Raw genomic sequence first — 20,205 nt, 5'->3', positions numbered from 1 at the left:
ATTATTAAAAAACTTATGAAATAAAACATCGACCCCACAGGAAAGTGTCTTCTCTGTGTTAGGCAATGGTGGAATAAGGATTCAGATTATTTACTCAAGTAATAAAATAACAGTACCTCTTAAAAACCCTCTGCTACAAATAAGTCCTACTTTCAAATTTCCTTCCTAGGAAGATGTGCAAAGTTATAAATGAAAAAATGAATAGCCTTGAAGTGATATATTAGTATTATTTTATATTTATACAATATTATTAGATTGTTAATAATGATGCAGTAGTATTTTATTGGTGTAGGTGGTTTCTGTGAAGCGTAGCTCCCAACACAACTAATAAGCACAACTGTCGGATTTATGTAGTGGAGTAAAAAGTATGATTCCCCATGAAAATGCAGAGAAGGCAAAATATAAAGTAGCATAAAACGGAGCAAATCAAAACTTTCCTTAAGGATCTACATGGATTATTTGAGAACAAATAAGAAACACTTCATCTGCAGAATGTGATGGTGAGTAAACTTCACCAGATGCTCGCCGCCGTACCGCTGGCTGTTTCTTTTATATCATTAATCAGTCTTTAATAGAGACAAATATTAGCTGTGAAGTAAAGTCCAGATTGATAAATCTGAACTGTATCTTATTTAATTCATAATTTGTATGAATAACAATAATTTAAATAATCTTAAACAACCACATCAACATCTGAGGGGGGAAAAAAGTTACAGCCTGAGAGGAGTCATACTTTTGTGTCAGGAATTCAACAGCTTCCATTTAAAGTCATCTCATTTACAAATAGGCTTATGTTGGCATTTAACACAAACAGTGCGACCATAAAACACAAAGACAGCAAACTCATTATGTACAAATAAAATACAATAAATCTGTATTCATACCATAGTTTTAAAAACAAGGTTATATTTAAATAAGCCTTCAAAGACATTTCCGTGATCTCTTAATGCTAAATAAAAATATGTGAATAAATAACGGCAATAAATTAAAATATTCAGAAAAAGTAAGTTGCAATTTCCATGCAACTTACATGGTTCTCCTCAGGTTTGTTGTGTACACTGAGGTCTTCTCCTTGTTAAGTGTGGATTTGGTGGTTTTAGAAACCTGTTACCACGTCAGTTTAATTTTTTGAGTGCCGAGAAATACATTTAAAAATCTAAAAAAATCTTAAAAAATAAATAAACAGAGCACATATTCACTAATATTGAAAAATTGACCTCATCATTCATATATTTTCAAGATGGCTCCTTTCTTTTCATTTACAAACTGTCGGACAATTCTATAAAGTCAATGTTAAACTAATATGTTGTCATTTTTCTACTAAACCTTACAAAGATCTGATCCATAATATTTTTGCAAATTCTGGTAACAAAAATTTTTCTAACCCTAATACATTTTTTTCCAGTTGCAGTGGATTCAATGCAACAAGAAGCGAGGCTACAACTGTGTGTAAATCAGATGCTCCAGCCTCAGGTAGACAGCAGAGAGCGACTCGAGAGAAAGAGCTACTGAAAAGAAGACGTCCTCTACAAACGATGAGCAGCAACAAGTCTCTGAGAATAAAATAAATAAATAACAGATGAATCCAAATAGTTGCAGTGACTTACCGAGCAGTGAGACTGTGGGAAGTCCTGCTGCTGCAGCCTGAACAGGCGGACTAACCTCAGCTCCTGACAGCAGGGACAGGTGCCTCGCTACTCACTGGGATCCCACCCAACCCAAATGGTTTTAACCCTCACCTCTCCAGCACACATCGTGTCAATGAGGACATCACTTTGAGTCGGCCTTACATGGAAGAGCAGCTGACATTTAAATCCAATAAGAACTTTAAACCTCAACACCAGACAAAAATGGAATTAAAGGAACCGAACATTTGATTGTAAACTGTTGGTCTCCAAATTTAGAAAGTTTCAGAGGTTTGCAAATAGAGTGTTTTTGTGCTGAAAATGCATGGAAATAAACAGCTGCCTGGTTAAGGACACATTTTGAACACAGCTTCATGTTTTGTGAAGATATTGACTAAAAAGTGAATAAAGCAAAAGACATTTAAATTATTCAGATTTTAACATGGAATAAAATCCATTAAAAAGGGAGAAAAATCCTAAAGCAAACTTTGATGTAGTTTGGGCTAAAATATTAAGAAAGTTTTAGTCGTGAATAAAACTGCAGACATCTAAAGTCAATTAAACCTCAAAAATATACCGAAACGTGATTAAAGGATTAAAAGGTAAAATGTGATGGAGTATAGGTGTACAGGTTAGGAAAGTTTCAGAAATCTATGAATGTATAGTTTTTGCCCTGAATTCCATGAAATCAATGGCTGTCTGCTGAAGTACAAAGGAGAATACAGCAGTAGGTTTTGTGAAAAGTAAAGAATGAATCTTGCAGCGACAAGTTTAAAATTGATTAATCCTCAACATGAAACCAAAATGCGGTCAAATAAAACAAAATCTAAAATACAAACGGATGATATACAGTATAATAAGATTAAGTCGTCTACGAATTTGGTTTGTGAGATTAAAATACATGGAATTCAATGGTTGACCGGCTAAGGACATATTTTTAGCATGAGTATCGATAATGTGGGTTACGCGCGCACACACACACACACACACACACACACACACACACACACACACACACACACACACACACACACACACACACACACACACACACACACACACACACACACACACACACACACACACACACACACACACACACACACACACACACACACACACACACACGTTTGACTCTGTATAATTTATGATTGATATGAAATAGCTGTGCAGCTTTACAGTTCTGCAGATGGAGTCACACATTCAGTTCTTCAACACTAAATTACAACACTTAATTCAAAAGTGTGATATGTTTTAACGCCAACCGAAATATTGACTGTTCAGACCAATCAGAAGGAAACGCTTCTTCAACTGAGTCCGATGAATCCTCGATGACTCTAAACATTCATGAAAAACAGGCATCGGATCATTTATCGTCATTAATAAACACCAACCAACCTGATGATAGAGTTTTTAAAAAGTTCTTTGTCAGAGAGATGTTCACGACTGGCGGCGTCTATCAGCTGCAGCTGTGCGCGCTCCCGCGAGGTGCACGCAGTTCTCGGAGGGCAGACGGAACTCGGCAGAACACCAGAAGAAGAGATAAATAAACCGTAGAGATAAACACAGGCGACCTACCACAGGTGTCACGGGAAAGTTGGTGTTCATGAAAGCCAACCTGCAGCTTAGTGAGCTAACTATAGCATCTGTTGCTCTGCCTGAAACAGGAAGACATAATATGTAACGGGGGGGGGGGGGGTTCTCTACAACTGCATAATGGCTTAAAGGAGCGTAAATGACACATCACTGGGTCCAACTGCTTCTTTGTGGTAGTTTACAGTAGTTCGATTGTGTTAAGAAACTCCGCCACAAACACTGCAATTAAAGTGGAGCAGGGGCGTTTCTAGGGTTGAAAGAAAGGGGGGGCTTAGCCCCTAAGGATGCTGAATGTTTGCGCCCGCAAAAATTCAGCATCCTTAGGGGCTAAAAGAAGTAGGAGTTCAATCTTGCCTTCTATTTTTCTTCCACAGATGGCGACATAATTCTGAAGACCCAAGCCTCCCCTGTGTTTACGGATGACGATGTCACCTTGTGTTATCAGCATCAGAGCGGCAAACACAAACAAACCAGCTTCTTTAAAAACGGAGCATTGATTGACTCTAACAGTTCGTCCGGTTCAGACCGAGTCGTAAAGATGACTCTTAAGAATGTGACACGGGAAGATGAAGGCTTCTACAGGTGTGCGTCCCACGACAGACAGCTGCAGAGTCCAGAGAGCTGGTTATCAGTGAGACCGGACAGAGGTCAGCTGAACATCATCACTCTGCTGTGTGTTCTATAGAAGTGGATCAGTGTCACATATCAACTGTTGTTTCTTTTAGGAAACTCCACATCAGAGGAGACTCCAGCCTCCACTGGTATTTTTCTTATTCATATACATCTACTTGTTTTGGAGGAAATACTCCATATTAATCAACACATTTTCCATTATTGAGTGAAGCCTTTTGGTTGTCTGGTTCTCCTCCTGCTCTGTCTTTTCATCAAGGTCTAATTTCATCAGGAAGATCCCTCAGGATCTAATGAGATGAAAGAAACTACAATGGGACTCAGTAGAGCGCATATTCAACAAGGCCCAGCAGTCCCCTTAAATACAATCAAGCTGCACCAAATTTCACACACTCATAGATATCAGTCCTCTACATACGGCAGATTTTTTTCATTAAAGTCCAAGAATTATTCCCTAGGAAAACGTTTTAAAAGCACAATGTTAAAGAAAGAGTTAAAAAATGACTGGATCGGCTTAATACCAAAATACAGTTGGCCCTTTCCTGACACTTACTACATCTGTCTGCCAAGTTGATTGGAAATCCAATTGTTGTTGTTATTATAACAGTTTTATTTATTTAAACAAGTATTATGTCGTCTTGATCAGGTTCCTAGAAATGGATCATTGCTTCATGTGGGGTTCTACTTCTGATCGTCATTCCTTTGACTGTTTGGCTCGTTTGTCACTACAGGTTAGTATTTATAAAATCTTCATCCGTCTTGACTTCCTACTTTCTACTGCATGAACGACAAGCCCAACAGGTGGTGAAGTAAATGATTCACTGCCTGTTGTATTTTCTTGAAGGTACCAGAAGTTCTGCACTTGGAGCTGCTGGCCTGTTTCCAAACAGGAAGTTCCAGCAGGGGTGCTTCCTGCCACCAAGTTGGATGTGACGGAGGTGCAGTGGGACCTGTCCTGGATGGAGATGTCCAACCTGTTGGAAAAGGATTCTTATTGTGGCACTTAAAGGGAAACTCTCTTCTGAAGCCCAGAGACTTAACTATTGGGTCAAACCTATGAGAAAGCTCAGTCAGTGCTGCAATTTGTAGTATTTGATGGTCACATGTCAAAATAGTGCTACCTGATATATTTTTGAATTGAATTAAATGAGATGTTTAGGATTTATAAGGATGACTACATTTGCTGATGGTGCAGATTTGATAGCTTCCAATACAAATGTTATTGTTTCAGTTGTTCCATTTGTCAATGTCAATACTCTTGCACATTTAAACGTCTCTCCTTTGAGTACATATTGAAACTAAGAATCGTATTTGTTATATCTTATTATCTTATCATTAATATAATTGACTGCTCTAAATCATTTTACATGTATCATTTCTCCTGTGTTTGTTCGAGGTTCCATGTTGTTTGCTCCCTTTGAATCGTTATTTGCTATTTCTTGTCGTCTGAAGTTATAAAAGTCATGGAAATCGTCATGCTTGTTTTATATCTTTTAAGGCAGAACAAACAACTACCAAGAAACTAGAAATAACTATAAAGATTAACCAAACAAATACAATTTGACACAAATCCACTGCAAACAGACAAAAAAAAGACTAAGAGACACAACACAAGTCTGAAGTGGCACAAAATGGCTACAGAGAAACACACAAAAGTACTACAAACAGACAAGAAATGTAGAAAGAGAGAGAAAGAAAGAAATACTCTACATATATATTCTCAAGGCACCTGATAATATATTTCCATTCAGCTGATTGAGTCAAATAGATTTTTTAAATTTCAAAATTTACTTTAATTTAGGCTCTGGATTTAAATGCTACATTTTTTTTAGAAAGACCCGTAACCATTATGTGTCTGTCAAGATAATTAAGATGCATGCCACACTGCATTATTCCTCATATACTACACTGCTTATCATTTAAAAGAAACACATGACTGTAAAATAAATACATGTGCATGCCTTTAGAAGCCGGCATCTTTGGTAGTAATTTAATGCAGTCGATTTTATTTTCAGTTCTTCTCTTTATTGCATTAGAGGATGAAAAGGAACCTGAGAAGAATAGTTTTTTCCACTTTGTTTGATAAGCAAGGGTTTAAACAAACGGAGCTATTTCTAATAATGTAGAAAATATTGGCTGTGTCAGGGATTACATCTCTTTGCGAGGACTTCACTCTTATAATGACTGATATAACTCACAGTATGAGCAACAAAGTAAAGACTCAAGATCATCCAGGGCTGCTGTGTGCACACAGTTTGCCAAAATACAGTATAAATATGACATGGATTTTCAGGAAAGCATTTGGTCTGAGTTACCAGAGGAACAGAGAGGTGACGTGAGGTGCAGGACAGAGAGCAACATTAATATTACAGCCCTGCACTGTAAGACACGCTGAAGAAGAATCTGTCAAAACATCAGGTCAGAATCTGATCTCATAAAAAACTTCTCTTACATAATGAATGGTGTGTTATGTTGACAAAGAAATGAAGTACAAAAGGTTACTCCTACAGTTCTTGTTATCTTTGTACAATAATACACATTTCTAAAGAACATCTGCAGCAGACATTGGTTCTTTATTGTCGTTGATATGCCGTTCATATGAAGTTCATATATTCCAACAGCCTCTATAGCGGTCAAACCAGTTAGGCCTCATTGATAGACCATGTTAGCTACCAATTTGTTGCATTTTGCATTAATAGATCACTACAAACAGTACACGTCTTCTTAAATAGACCTAAAATCGACTTTAGACAGAAAGATGTTAAGGATCTCCAGTACTAAGAATCTAAAACAGTAAAAATTAACTCTGAGATGTTTTTGAAATCCGACCTTCAAAATCATACTCTCATGCCATGTGTCAGGTAGGGCAGTCGGTGGATGAACAGAATGTGTGTCCATTCATCGTTGAGGAAGATATCAGGAAGTCCTACTGACAAACAATGTTGTGCATTTTAAAGAACAAAGTATTTTCATGTGAGAGAACAAGCATTTCAATGAAAACTAGGGCTGCGCAAAATGATCAAAATGTCATATCCTCTTGTAGAAGTCATTTCATATCCAGTTAATCATATGTATTGTAATTGGTCATCCGTCTCCGTGATTCTTTAGGTTTTGTTTGACCTCTGAGCTGTATTACTCTCATCCATAGACACCTATGAAGGTATTTTCGGCTGCAAAACACTTGTAGAAAATCGTCTTTTCTTAAATGTTCTCCATACAGTGTAACATGAACCTCTTGGTAAAATAAATTTAAACTATTTAAGTCTGAATTTTGTTTGGAAATATCCTGGGTTGTATAATGTTCACATGTTCGTTTGTGATGAAATACTGCGGCTAAGAGTTACATGACGAAATGAACAATGTATTTTGTTTCATTTATGTATACATGCATATGTATATGTATATAAACATATATGTAAATATATATTGTATATATATATATATATATATAATATATATAATATGTATATATATATATATATAAATACTAAGACAAGAAGGTGATAAGACAGGAGCCATTAAAAAAATTAAAGATCAGATGCTGCAAGAATGACGCAATTAAAAGTCCACCAAAATGAAACGTCCTGTTTTTATTTACAGAAATAAATGATCGCAAAACTTCCTCATCAGTAGGTGGTTATATCACCATAGCAACCAGATGCTAAGATTTGAAATAGAAGATTATTTTGATTGACAGGGACACTCTCTCAATACCTCCTTTGATGCTTTGATGAACAGCATCAAAGTTGGTATTTTGATTGGAGACCTCTGATTGGATGTTGATTGCTTTAAATACTGTTAAATTTTAAGACAGCTGCTATTGCACTCTGACCTTGACTGAGGTAAGTAATGTCTCACTCTCTCTCTCTGTATTTACCCAGCATGCTAACCGATACAATTCAGGCTCATTATTCAAGTTTGAAATTAAACCACTGTGTAATATGAAGCTGCTGCTGTTACATGTTGATAATGTGCGGTTTTCTGTTGCTTTTATGACAAATGTGAAAATATTATTGCTGGCTTCTTTTGTGTTTTCTGCTGCTTATCTTAATGAGTGATATTTGTTAACGTAATGCTAAGTAGCTTTAAGTCGCCGAGACCAAGCAGAGCGAGGCATTGTGGACAAAACACCTGTAGCACCAGGAAATGTTCCCATTTCACAGCTTATTCTACCAAACGATGTGTTTTGTAACATTGGGAAGATTAACCTTGGTGTTTAACTTTAGTATTTAAGATAAAGTAAAAAAAACAACAGCTTCCATCACTGCCAATCAAAATCAGATTCAAATTCAAATCAAAGGGGCTTGGTGCCATGGTGATTGATGAGGGAAATTTTATTTCAAAAAACATTTACTGGTTATTTTTTGGTTAATGTGTAGTTTGAATGTGTTGAAGAACAAGTTGACGGAAGCTTAAGTTAATGCCAGGAGCACATTACATGAGGTGTGTAGCTCCTTTAAGGAAAAAAACAATCCCTCTCTATTGGGTCTAATGTTATTTCAGAGAAAGCTTTTCTGGAAGGAGCATCAACTTGCATAACTTGCTCACACGGCCCCATTTTTTTACTCTCACAAATTTCAAATTTATCTGTGTGTCCGGCAAAGTCTTGGAATTCTCCCGATGTCTTTATTTCACAGATAGGACTTATAGTTTCTGAATTATAGTTGTTTGAGTGGTGCACTCAGAGTTTAGATTTCTCTCTTCCCAGTGAGGAGAGAGCAGTTGCATTCAGTTGAGTTTCCATGGCAACCAGATACACACGTAGCAGGAGGGGAGTCTCTCTCTCTCTCTCTCTCTCTCTCTCTCTCTCTCTCTCTCTCTCTCTCTCTCTCTCTCTCTCTCTCTCTCTCTCAATCTCTCTCTCAATCTCTCTCGCTCTCTCCCTCTCAATCTCTCGCTTAAACCAGCCAGTCTGTCTCTCTCTCTCTCTCTCTCTCTCATTCTCTCTGCGTGTGTCTCTCTATCTGTGTCAATTGTTTTACATTGAATGTTTGATTGATCAAATTCACTTAAATCTTACACACTATTTCATCCTGTCACCTGCAGACATAAAGCCTTTTGACTTCAAGTTCCAGACAAGAGCAGAAACTTCTTCGGAAAATAGTGCATCAACTCATCCAACAGCTTCTTCAAAAGATAAGATCTACTCTCTGTGGTAAACCATGGAGAAACCAGATATTCTGAAGATCCTCAATGACGAACTCCTCACAGCCTACAGGAAGATCAATGCTCTTAAGGATGAGGTGTGGCAGCTGCAAGACCAGCTTCAAGACAGAGATGAGTTCATAAAGATGGCGGTGGAGAAGGAGAAGGAGAAGGAGAAAGAGAAGGAGAAGGAGAAGGAGAAGGAGAAGAGGAAGGAGATTGAGACGGAGACCGAGAAGGAGAATGAGATCCAGGCTCTGAAGGAGAAGGTGGAGCAGCTGGAAAACCAGCTGAAAGAGAAAGATGTTGTCATAGCGAAGGAGGTGAAGAAACGGCGCGCTCGCCTCAGGGCCTATCTGGACTGCCTTGCTGAGCTAACTGACTGTCAGGCCAAGGTTAAGCTTATGGAAGCAAGGCTGCACCAGGAGCCACCTCAGCCTGATACAGGATGTAGCAGTGAGGTGGAGGTGGAGAAGGAGAAGGAGAAAGAGAAGGAGAAGGAGAAGGAGAAGGAGAAAGAGAAAGAGAAGGATAAAGAGAAAGAGAAAGAGAAAGAGAAAGAGAAGGAGAAGGAGAAAGAGAAAGAGGAGGAGAAGGAGAAGGAGAAGGAGAAAGAGAAGGAGAAGTACAATGACAAGGAGAAGGACAAGGAGAAGGAGAAACTTGTGACGATCTACAATGTCGAAATCCTCCGAGCCAACAGGAACATTTTGATTCTTAAGGAGGAGGTGTGGCGGCTGGAAAACCATCTTAAAGACAGAGATGATATCATAAAGATGGCGGTGGAGAAGGAGAAGGAGGAGGAGAAGGAGAAGGAGACGGAGAAGGAGAAGGAGATTAAGATTGAGACTGAGACCGAGAGGGAGATGGAGACGGAGACGGAGAAGGAGAATGAGATCCAGGCCCTGACGGAGAAGGTGGTGCAGCTGGAAAACCACCTGAAAGACAAAGATGTTGTCATAACGAAGGAGGTGAAGAAACGGCGCGCTCGCCTCAGGGCCTATGTTGACTGCTTGGCCGAGCTCACTGACTGTCAGGCCAAGGCTAAAATTCTGGAAGCAAGTCTGCACAAGTGAGCAGTGAGGTGGAGGTCAACATGGAGAAGGAGAACGAGAAGGTGCTTGCTTCAGGGCCGAAAGGAGACGAAACTGCAGCAGGAGACAACTCCAACTATGGGACTGAGCTACAGAAAGGAGGAGGCCGAGATGAGCTGGAGGAGAGAGAAGAGGTGGAGAAGCCCCCACCCTCACCCTTTTTCTACTCCTCAAAACAAACCCCTCCCCTGTCCCCCTTTGTACATATTTGAAATGATCTAATGATGTGTTGTAAATATGTTAAACTTTTTGAATAAAAATAACTAGTAGAGTAACATGTACCTCTGTCTTTCTGAATATAGATACAGGATTCATTGATCAATTAACACAGTGTTGGAGTGAAACAAATCAGTGTGATTCATTTAGTTTGCTACTATTCATATGAACACAGCAGAGCATAGACAAACAATGTTTCTTAACTTTTTTACATTTGGTCAAATCTATATATTAATTATGACAACAATACAATAATAATACTATCATCTCATCTGAGGGCCCACCCATCACACTGACCACGCCCATCTGACACGCACACACACTCACGCACACACACACATGCACACACACGTACACACACGTACACGTACACACACGCATACACACACACACGCACGCACACACACACACACAAGTCATTATAATTTATATATTTACTGTATATATACACATTTATTTCAAGCTTCAGCCCCCCTAAAATTAAGAAGATGGACAAATCATCGTGTGTGTGTCCGTGTCATTTTATGCTGCTTTTGACAAACACTTCAGAGAAAATATTTTCTACTTTACTACATATATTTGATAGCCTTACTTAAAAGTTACTTTTATATTTTTGGCTTTTAGTTACTGGATGATTAAACATACTTTAAAAACCTATTATTAGAGAATAACCCAGTTCGGACGCCTTCCAAAAATCCCAGTCTGCTGTGATGTCCTGAGGCTGCCCCCTGCTGGCTGCTGGGTTCCTCTGCTGCTCCTGCTTGGTTTGTGCAGCTTGTGATTAACTAAAGTTGTGTAAAAAAGAAAATCTGTAATATCCTTCAAGGGCAATTTGATGTACAACCAGCAATCAGTGCACGACAAAAGCCAACCAATATATACACCTAAATAGAACACAATATAAAAACCCTATAGACTACTTAGTCAGGGGAAAATGAGCTTTTAATAAATGAATTGATAAGTCGACCAACAGAAAACTACCCGTCAACTATTTCGATATTCCCAAAACATTTCATTCTACTTTAAATTTCCTGTTGTGTTTCTAATAATTATTAATGTTGGTGACATTTCCTTGATAAATGGGTGGAGGTTTTATTACCTCTGCTAAGGAGGTTATGTTTTCATCTCTGATTTGTCAGTCAACAGGTTTATGTAATAAACTACTGGACCAATAACCACACAACTTGGTAGAAGGAAGCTGCATGGATCAGAGATGAACCTATACGGCTCTGTTGAGCTCTACTGAGTGCCAGTCTAGTGAATGAATCTGAAAAACATCTCTCAAAAAACATCCCCCCCGATGTTTCATTTCACTTCACAACAGTTCCTCATATCAGCATGATGCATACAAGGAGATGTATAAAAACCTACTCATTTTGGCAGCATAGTAGGGACATTTGCTGTTGTCACCACCCGTGGCTCCGTGGACAGGCAAGCCAGCATCTAAAACATCCTCCTGGATGGCTCCCTGTTTGAACAGTAAGGCGGTGGCTCGCACAGAATATATATATATTTGAATTTACATAGTGTAAGAAATTGTGCAATGAATAGATGGTTGAAGTCCTGCCAAACTTAAGCAGTTATATTAACATTAAGAATTGGATTACCTGCTCTTTCCCAAGACTAAGCACAGGAAGAAGATGGACACATTATTGTGTGTGTGTGTGTCTGTGTCATTCTATGCTGCTTTTGATACACATTTCAGAGAATTGTATTTTCTTCTTTACTACATATATTTGACAGCCTTATTTAAAATTTACCTTAAATTTTTGGATTTTAGATCCTGGATGATTTAACATGCTTTAAAAACCTATTGTTAGAGGATAACCCAGAAGTTTCCAACCTTGGCTTCTGACACCTTACAAGAATCACAGTGTGGGACACTTTCAATTTTATTTGTTGTTTTTAATTGAGATGTCACGAGCCATTTAGATCAAAAATACAGTAACAGTGCTTTTGAAACCATCACATTTAGTCCAACTTACAGGTCCGCAGCGACAATGATTGTGTCTAAAAGGCAATGAAACAAAACACAGTAAAATAAATGATGAACACACTGTGAAAGAAAGCATCAACAGATGAGGAGGCTTCTCAGACATCATTCAAGTTTTCACCCAATGTGTGAACGAGGAGACGGAGGGTATTTACACAACGTTTATAAGTGTTATTTGAGGAAAAGCTGATTGCCACACAACATTTGCAAATCTCACAGTCAGAACAAGTTACTGATAAATACGGATGCTTTCATTTGTCAAGCTGTAACAACCACAATACAAAGCAACAAACCAAAGCTGCACATTGAATCTAATGGTTTTAGTCTAACCAGGACAACGTATACAGCTCAATTACTCCTGTATCTGATTGTGTTTCTCACTCATGGAGGGCATTTAAGCTAAACATTCAAATTGTCATACATGGCTCTCAGCTGAACAGTTATATAGCGTTGCATTAAGTGTGCTTTACTCTTGCTGAGTGACAAGTGGTGTAAATGGTGAATTACTGATTGTAACCGAGTTACAATTTAAATAATGCCGCTTTACACAAGCATTGAAGCAGAGATCCTGTGCATGTCAAGATATTCTGATATGAGATTTAGCCAAGATATCACATAAATGTAACAGATAACTATCAGTTTTCCACATATACATAAATAGAATTATTTACAAAACATAATCTCTACATTTCCGTACCCTTCACACTCAACAGTGCCCTAACAAGACCGGTTTCAAATCACTACCGATAGTAAAACGTATACAAGCCTGAGCAATGTTTGAATTCCAACAAACATTACAGTCTTATTATTAAATGCCAGGTTCAGTCACTGAGCCTTAAGCAACTCCATTCACACAGTCCACTAGCTCACCAGATTAATTTGTCCTTTAATACATTAAGGGTTTTGCTAAAACCTTCACAACTGAGCAAATGAGCATCACTGCTCATGGGGGGTGCTTTAGGAAGTACTATAAGTACACAAAATACAATAAGTGTTAAATCTTTTTAGTGGGAAAGTACTTCACAATGGGTCAAACATTAAAATAGCATCAGTGAATTGAGTAGTTATTTCTGTTTAGTCTGATTTAGATGATTTGACCCATTGCATGGAAATGAAGCTCCAGAATCATGAGTCATTAAGAACTCACTATTTTGTTTTTGATTATATTCCAGTTGCTGCAGATTTTAAGGTAAATTTGGTATTCTCCTGCAAGGGTTCTGAAAATGCCTTTTCCTATTCTCTTGTACTCCTGTGTTAACACTGACAAATGTACCAGAATTACAGGCTTAAAAACAACTGGTGAAATCCAAATGCACCACTGTCTTAAAAATGTAACTTTTCCAACTTAAGTTATCCTTAAAGTTGAAGACAAAAAGTGCAAACTTGGGCATTATCAACACCGAAATACACAAAATATATATCTGAATGGCAGACACACAAGAAAACGTCTTAAAATCTTAGCTAATGTAGACAGGCTACATATTTGCTAAGTGTCACCATTAATTCCTGTCTGCCATTCAAACTTTTCTCAACTTTTAGCACCTCTAAGGTCAATGGCTGGCTAGTAGATAAAACTTGTAGAAAGAGGATGTTTATAATTTAGTTCACATAAATTCACCACCTCTTACTACACAGAAGCTAAAAATAATAATGTTACCCCAAATAAAATGTTTTAACCCATAGGTATCATGTTGGGCAAACCAGACTCATCTTGTTTCCTCAAGAGCACCGATTCTATTGCACAGAATAATAAGGTCCGCAGACCAAAGCGTTTCGTCCGACGTCCTGCTGACTACGCCCAGCGACTGCTGGGCACGAAATTCCTGCTGAAGGAAAAACTTGTGTCCGATTTGTCGTGTTTTCCCCAAGCACCAAAGGGGACAACAATAATCGTGCTGTTGTCCTCTGATCCGTACTGAAGAGCCTGGGAGAGAAGAAATGCATAACAATTCAAAAACATGAATGTAGGCAAGAGTATTTGTAAAGTTGATGGCTATTTGCTAGAGGAGCTCTGGTTTTGGGCTTTTTATGCCTTTATGCTTCTACACCATTCTGCTGTGGTGTTGGACTTACAAAAGATAATGAAAATGTATTTCTAAAAGTTCAATTAGTACAATATTAAATTTAGTTCAATACTAAAGTTCTAACTCTCCGTAAGGCTTAAACCCACAGCCACAAATTAAAGGTAAAAGTACCTGGTCAGATATTCTCTGAGCTGCTTCTTTGGGGTCGTGGCACTGGTGGATTACATTGCAGATCTCCTGGCTATTCATAATGAAGTTAACGCCGTCTGTGGTCAGAGCCAGGAATGAGTCGTGGACAGGGTGCACCTGAAGGGCAAAGAAAAGATAATCAATATTGAATTTGAATATTTCTATCATTCAAAATAATAATAAGTATCAATAAAATGTTATTTATAAAAACATATGTGCAGAATTAACATTTTAACAATAAAACAATATGCACTTTCTGTTAATAAGGTCAATTTGTCCCTGTATATCCTGGCAAATCATTTTTGGTGTTCGAATTCCTGCATTTATTAATATTGCTAAACATTTATCTGAAGTTGAAACAACCTCCGCTTTTTGTAAACCCACCGTCACTCTCTTGGTCTCAGGCTCAGCAATGACCCCCATCTTCTTCAGGTCAAAGTCCCCAATGCTGCGTGTCATCGCCAACCTGCCGTTAACATTTGGTTGTCCCAGACTATTCCAGGTAATAAAACCCCCACTCTTTTTGATCCTTGAGGCCAATGCACAGGGAGAGAGGAAAACAACAAATGACTCAATCTTGACAATATCATTAACAATATCGTTATCAGGGTAATCATTGCTAATTCAGCTACATCAGTGCATCTAACTCAACTGTCTTTTGAAGCTGCGTTACAGGAACAACAGCAACCTATCAAACTAAAGACTGCTGTGGATAATAAAATTGAAAAGGTCTGCAATCCTTCATCACAAAACAGTGTCTTCCCCTTCTACAAGGCATTCAGGGTCTTTTTGCGACAAGTAGATGGACCTTGTATAAACTGACAACATTCACGTACCTCTCTTTCTCATCCTTCCTGTCCGGAGTGTGGTCGACAGTGAGTTTTAGGGCTTTGCCCTTGCGGCACAGCATGGCGCGGCTGTCCCCCACACTGCCCACCACTAGCTCAATGCCGTCCCTCAGCAGGGCCACAGTGGCAGTGGTTCCTGCATTTATCCCCAGCACTACAAAGACATAACAAGAAACATCAGAGGTGGAAGGAGCCATGAAGGTCCACACAAAACGTTACTGTTCACATTGTTCACAGCAACCACATGTTGTATTCTCACACGCTCACAGTCACGCAGTAAAGCATGAAGACATGGGTGGGAAGTTATATAGTGGACTTGACATATACAGAGAACTAAAGATTACACAGTAAACAATAGTCACACATGCAGGTCTAACAGGGTTGCACTCCCAAGCAAATTTTAACAGCCGAGTGAAGACTAAGGCTGAACCTAAAAAATTATAAATAATGATGAACAAGTGGCACAATACATGTGTCCAACATTGGGCCCGATTTGCAAAAGTCCATACGAATAGATTCCCTAAGATTTTATAGAAAGCTACAACTAACTTGTCTAGGTTATTTATCTAGACTCAAATGTAAAAATCATTGCTAATCTGAAGTGATATCAAATTGATTTGATATATGGTAATAGTAATTTGTAACAGTTCTTATTTAAGCAGGAAAACAGTTAGAAGCAATTAAATCACTGGACTCAGTGAATGTGCTTTCAGTCAGTTTTATGAGTGGCAAAGACAGGATATTGACTAAATGGTTAATCTATATGTAATAAATTCTACAGCATCAACTGTGATTAAGTGGATTTATCTGCAGATATCTACAGGCCTGCGCCAGTCCTTTCTCAAAATTAATAAATTAGTACTTATAGGACTTTATTAGATCAATAACTGACAACATATATCTCATATAACTCGTCAAACTGAAGCACTGTCTCACAAGAAGCTTTGCATACACTTGGTGAGAGAAGAAAAGAAGATGAGAAAGAAAGAAAGAGAGAGAGAGGAGTGAGAGAAAGATAGGGAACCTTCCAGTAGTCCAGGAGTTGGACCCGCTGGACTCTCCTTCAATATCTAGTCTCTCGTCATCCACATTGGTGCCAAGGGCCTCCAGCTCTGAGCTGGGTCCGCAGCTGCCGTAGATAACATGCACACACACACAGGCATATTGGGACATTTCACACAGCGTGGCCGGTGTATGGCCACGAAACAGGTCTACTAGCTTTGATATCATTAGATAATCTTAATCAGACATAATGCCACTTGAGAAAAGACAAGGTAACCAACTAGTCTCTACATGACTAGGGAAAACATGTAGACCACATGATTTACTGAGAGAATTGTTTTGCATTCATTTGTTTGAGGGATACTCAAAGGAACCATGGTAGCAATTGCAATGTCTATGCTAAAGACTGATAACATATCAACAGATGGGTGACAATTATAGGAAATCACAACACCAAGTGTGGGTGTTGTAAGGTGTTTGGCCACCACTTGCCTCATAGTGTGAGTCGTTGTTGGTATAGACTCTTTAAGTCTCTAGACGTTGACTGGACCCAATCTGATGCTGGTGGAGAACCCTAACTCACAGGTCTATAACCGGGGTGGAATTTAATGACTATAAAGATAAAATAATGTGATATAATACTTAATAAAAATGTAGTGACCACCCATGCCCCCTATGGCATACTTGGGATTTACCTTTAATTTGTCACCTTTCTGTGCATGTAGCTGCAGAACTGGAAGCAGTCAAGCTTTAGTGTTTGCTCTACACGTAGCTTATGTTCGATGTTCAACAGTTATTTAGTAACTTCAGGTTAAATGACAAACCTCTAACCAAAAGTGCTCATGTCATGTCAGTTGAGAAATCCAAGGCTTCAAAAGCCTAAGTAGAATAAGTTAGTTAGGTTTTGAAAGGAGAAGGAATAAGGGCTATTCAATTTATATACACGTTTGTATATACAGTATATATACAAAATTTGTCTATGGACAAGTAACATGAAAGAACCTACCAGTTGGAGAGAAGTGCAAGTGCTTCGTAAGAGCTTTGTCCACTTCGAGGAAGGCCTTCGTTAAAACTGATTCCAGATTAGGTTCCTCTGACAGCAGGTCCCTAAAGCAACAGCAAACACGTTCATGTTTGTTTTGTTACTCAAGATCATGTGACAGTGACTTGTATAGATATATGATAATAGCTCATTTAATTGTTGTCCTTACTTTATGAATTTTTCCATGTATTTTTCACAGAAGTCAGCTGCTTCCGGTCCCCCATGCCCATCAAAAACCGCAAAGTACAGGATGTTGTCAGTCATTTGGGAGACCTGGTAGCGGTCCTCATTCTCCTTGCGTCCACCAATGAGAGAGGCACAGCCCACTTTGGATAGGCTGACTTTGGGAATGGGCTTGCCATAGCGAATGCTGGAGGGCAGCAGGATGGGCTCATCGATACGATTGTCCCAGATGCCAAATGAATCCCAAGTAGTCGGGCGGCCACTGCCGTCGGCATCAAAGCGCGTGTTGCTGTGTCTTTGTTCTGAAGGGCTGTAAAGCTGTCTACGACTGACTGTGTACTGGAGGTGGCTGTCCTGCTGAGATGGGACTGGGACTACGAACATCTGAAAGAGACCATTGCGACCCACGCGAGGACCACTGCACCTTGCCAGGCGCGCGAGACAGGCTGCTGACATCCCCTTGACAGTGCAAACACTGCAGAGGACCTAAACGCAGAGGGAGAGGGATGTTCCAACACAGAATAAAAATCATTTAGTTAGACTGGATGCAGAATATTATAGAACATAATAACAAACTTGTTAGTCTTATTACGGTCGGACAAACAGTACCATGTTGTCTAAGTGGTGTTACTGCTGACAGCCACGCTGAACTATGACAAATCATTAAACAAGACGCTTTTGTTTATTTTGTTTCTCAAAGCAGGTTAAGATGATGCAATCCCTTTACCTTTTTTACTTAAGGCAATAAATGAATGCAATAAATGAATGCTGAGTATTTCAAATTGGTCTTCTCCATTGGAGTGGACACTGTTATTGATAAACAGGAAAATATTCAATAAATGTTTTGCTAATAAAACCTGTTCCAGTGATATATCAAGCAGAAAATAGAGAATATTCTTGCCCCTATAATGTTAGGATTTGACCCTTATCTCATAACCACAAACATAACCTTTGGGTTTGGGATAGTTACTTAAATAAAGATAACATTTAAACACATACACTTCTGGCCCTGGGAAATTGCAAGAGATATTTTACTTGACAAAACAGATAATTGAGAAAATCATCAGCAGGATAATGAAACATGAGGATTATAGTTGCAGCCCGGTAGGTTTTGAATTCACATCTTTCGAACATTATCCGAAATTAATGTTAAATGTTAAACAGGAGGTAAAGTCCATGACAGGAGGTAAAACAGGAGGTTTAACATCCTAAAACAGGATGTTAAACAGGAGGTAAAGTCCATGACAAATCCCAATTTTATCCCTGAAACAAACAACTGAGGAGTAAGTCTTCATTATAGCGTTTTGGAGGCTGTCTACTGATCATAACTTCATATTTGGATGCTGCATTCCTGTGTGTATACTACGACTGATGCAACTCTCGGCAGTCATGAGGCTAGCTGCTAACAATAACGCGCTTCCTCGGTGGAAACGCACATGAGCCGCGCCCACGTCTCAGTAACAGCGCCTCGACTGTCCTGGACAACATATTTACCGCAGAAGTTGAAAATCAACGGGTCAAACGTTAAAGTCAGTGCGTTCACCTTTAGGCGGCTTTATTTTAGCTTTAGCTAGCTAGCTACGCGACAACTGCTCCACTTGGCTGATTAGCGACCTGTGTGTCGAGCCTTGGCAGGAACGCAGCTCGGCCTCTGGACTGTGAAGTGTTGGTAGACACGGTACCTTTAGTCGTTGAAGTCTGTTAATGTGCTTTTAATCCTCTTCTGGCTCCTGGAGTCTCGCTGGGAAATGAATCAACAAACGCCTCCGTCCCGTTCTCTCTTTCTCAGTGTGTCGAATTCTCAATGTTATCAAACAAGGCCGGTGACGTGACCGCACCAATCACAGAGCTGGAAATGCAAGCCTCCTTAGCCGCCCCGCGTACCGCGCAGGGGATTGGTCGGGGAGACGTTGAGTGACAGCTATTTGCACCAGTCCATTAAGCGGTAATTTAGGTATGCTGCAGCCAATCAGAGGAGCGTTGGACGATGACGTAGGGTGACCCCCCTGTTATCCCATCTATTTGTTATCCTACATCCCAGTAAACAAGGAAGAAGGGAACTAAATATTAAATAAATAAAATAAATCTTGCAGAAAATACACTTAATAACACTTCAACAAAGTGAATACAGACTGTAGATAGACAGGTAGATATAGATATAGCAACAAAGAAAACAGGTTTCTTTACTTTTTGGTTGATAGGAAATGTAACTCTAATTATAGAATGACTTATATATAGATAGATAGATAGATAGATAGATAGATAGATAGATAGATAGATAGACAGACAGACAGACAGACAGACAGACAGACAGACAGACAGACAGACAGGTAGGTAGGTAGATAGATAGATAGATAGAGATAGATAGATAGATAGATAGATAGATAGATAGATAGATAGATAGATAGATAGATAGATAGATCATTGAGATAACAGTAAATGTAAAGAATCTGGAGAGTCGCTACACAAGATGGAAGATGGGGGACTTGTCATGCTACAATTTACTCTCTTTATATGAATAAAATGATGTAGACCCAACAGGTACGGTTAAAACCTGGGGTTCTTGGGGCCCCCTGGGGGGAGTCTGGTGCCCCCCTGTGTACACGGACCTGTCAAGA

General features: G+C 39.0%; 1 protein-coding gene across 2 annotated transcripts; it reads right to left on the bottom strand.

Annotated features, from left to right (window-relative positions):
* Nucleotides 1-12,190: 12,190 nt before the first annotated feature.
* On the bottom strand, nt 12,191-19,426 carry ppm1kb (protein phosphatase, Mg2+/Mn2+ dependent 1Kb). Of its 2 annotated transcripts, none has more exons than XM_053418371.1 (7): nt 19,270-19,426; nt 17,574-18,073; nt 17,369-17,469; nt 15,349-15,514; nt 14,897-15,041; nt 14,495-14,629; nt 12,191-14,223 (listed from the first exon to the last, which is right to left on the bottom strand). In XM_053418371.1, exons 2-7 carry the CDS (start codon nt 18,041-18,043, stop codon nt 14,092-14,094), a joined length of 1,149 nt encoding a protein of 382 aa, XP_053274346.1. In that variant the 5' UTR covers nt 18,044-18,073; nt 19,270-19,426; the 3' UTR covers nt 12,191-14,091. The 2 variants fall into 2 exon arrangements, with proteins under 2 accessions (XP_053274346.1, XP_053274347.1); XM_053418372.1 differs by lacking the exon at nt 19,270-19,426 and adding an exon at nt 19,131-19,236.
* Between the last annotated feature and the right edge of the window lie 779 nt (nt 19,427-20,205).

This window comes from Pleuronectes platessa, chromosome 3, assembly GCF_947347685.1.
Source record: "Pleuronectes platessa chromosome 3, fPlePla1.1, whole genome shotgun sequence".
NCBI lineage: Eukaryota > Metazoa > Chordata > Actinopteri > Pleuronectiformes > Pleuronectidae > Pleuronectes > Pleuronectes platessa.
Note: the sequence above shows the minus strand (reverse complement) of the source record. Positions and strands in the feature narration are given on the sequence as shown.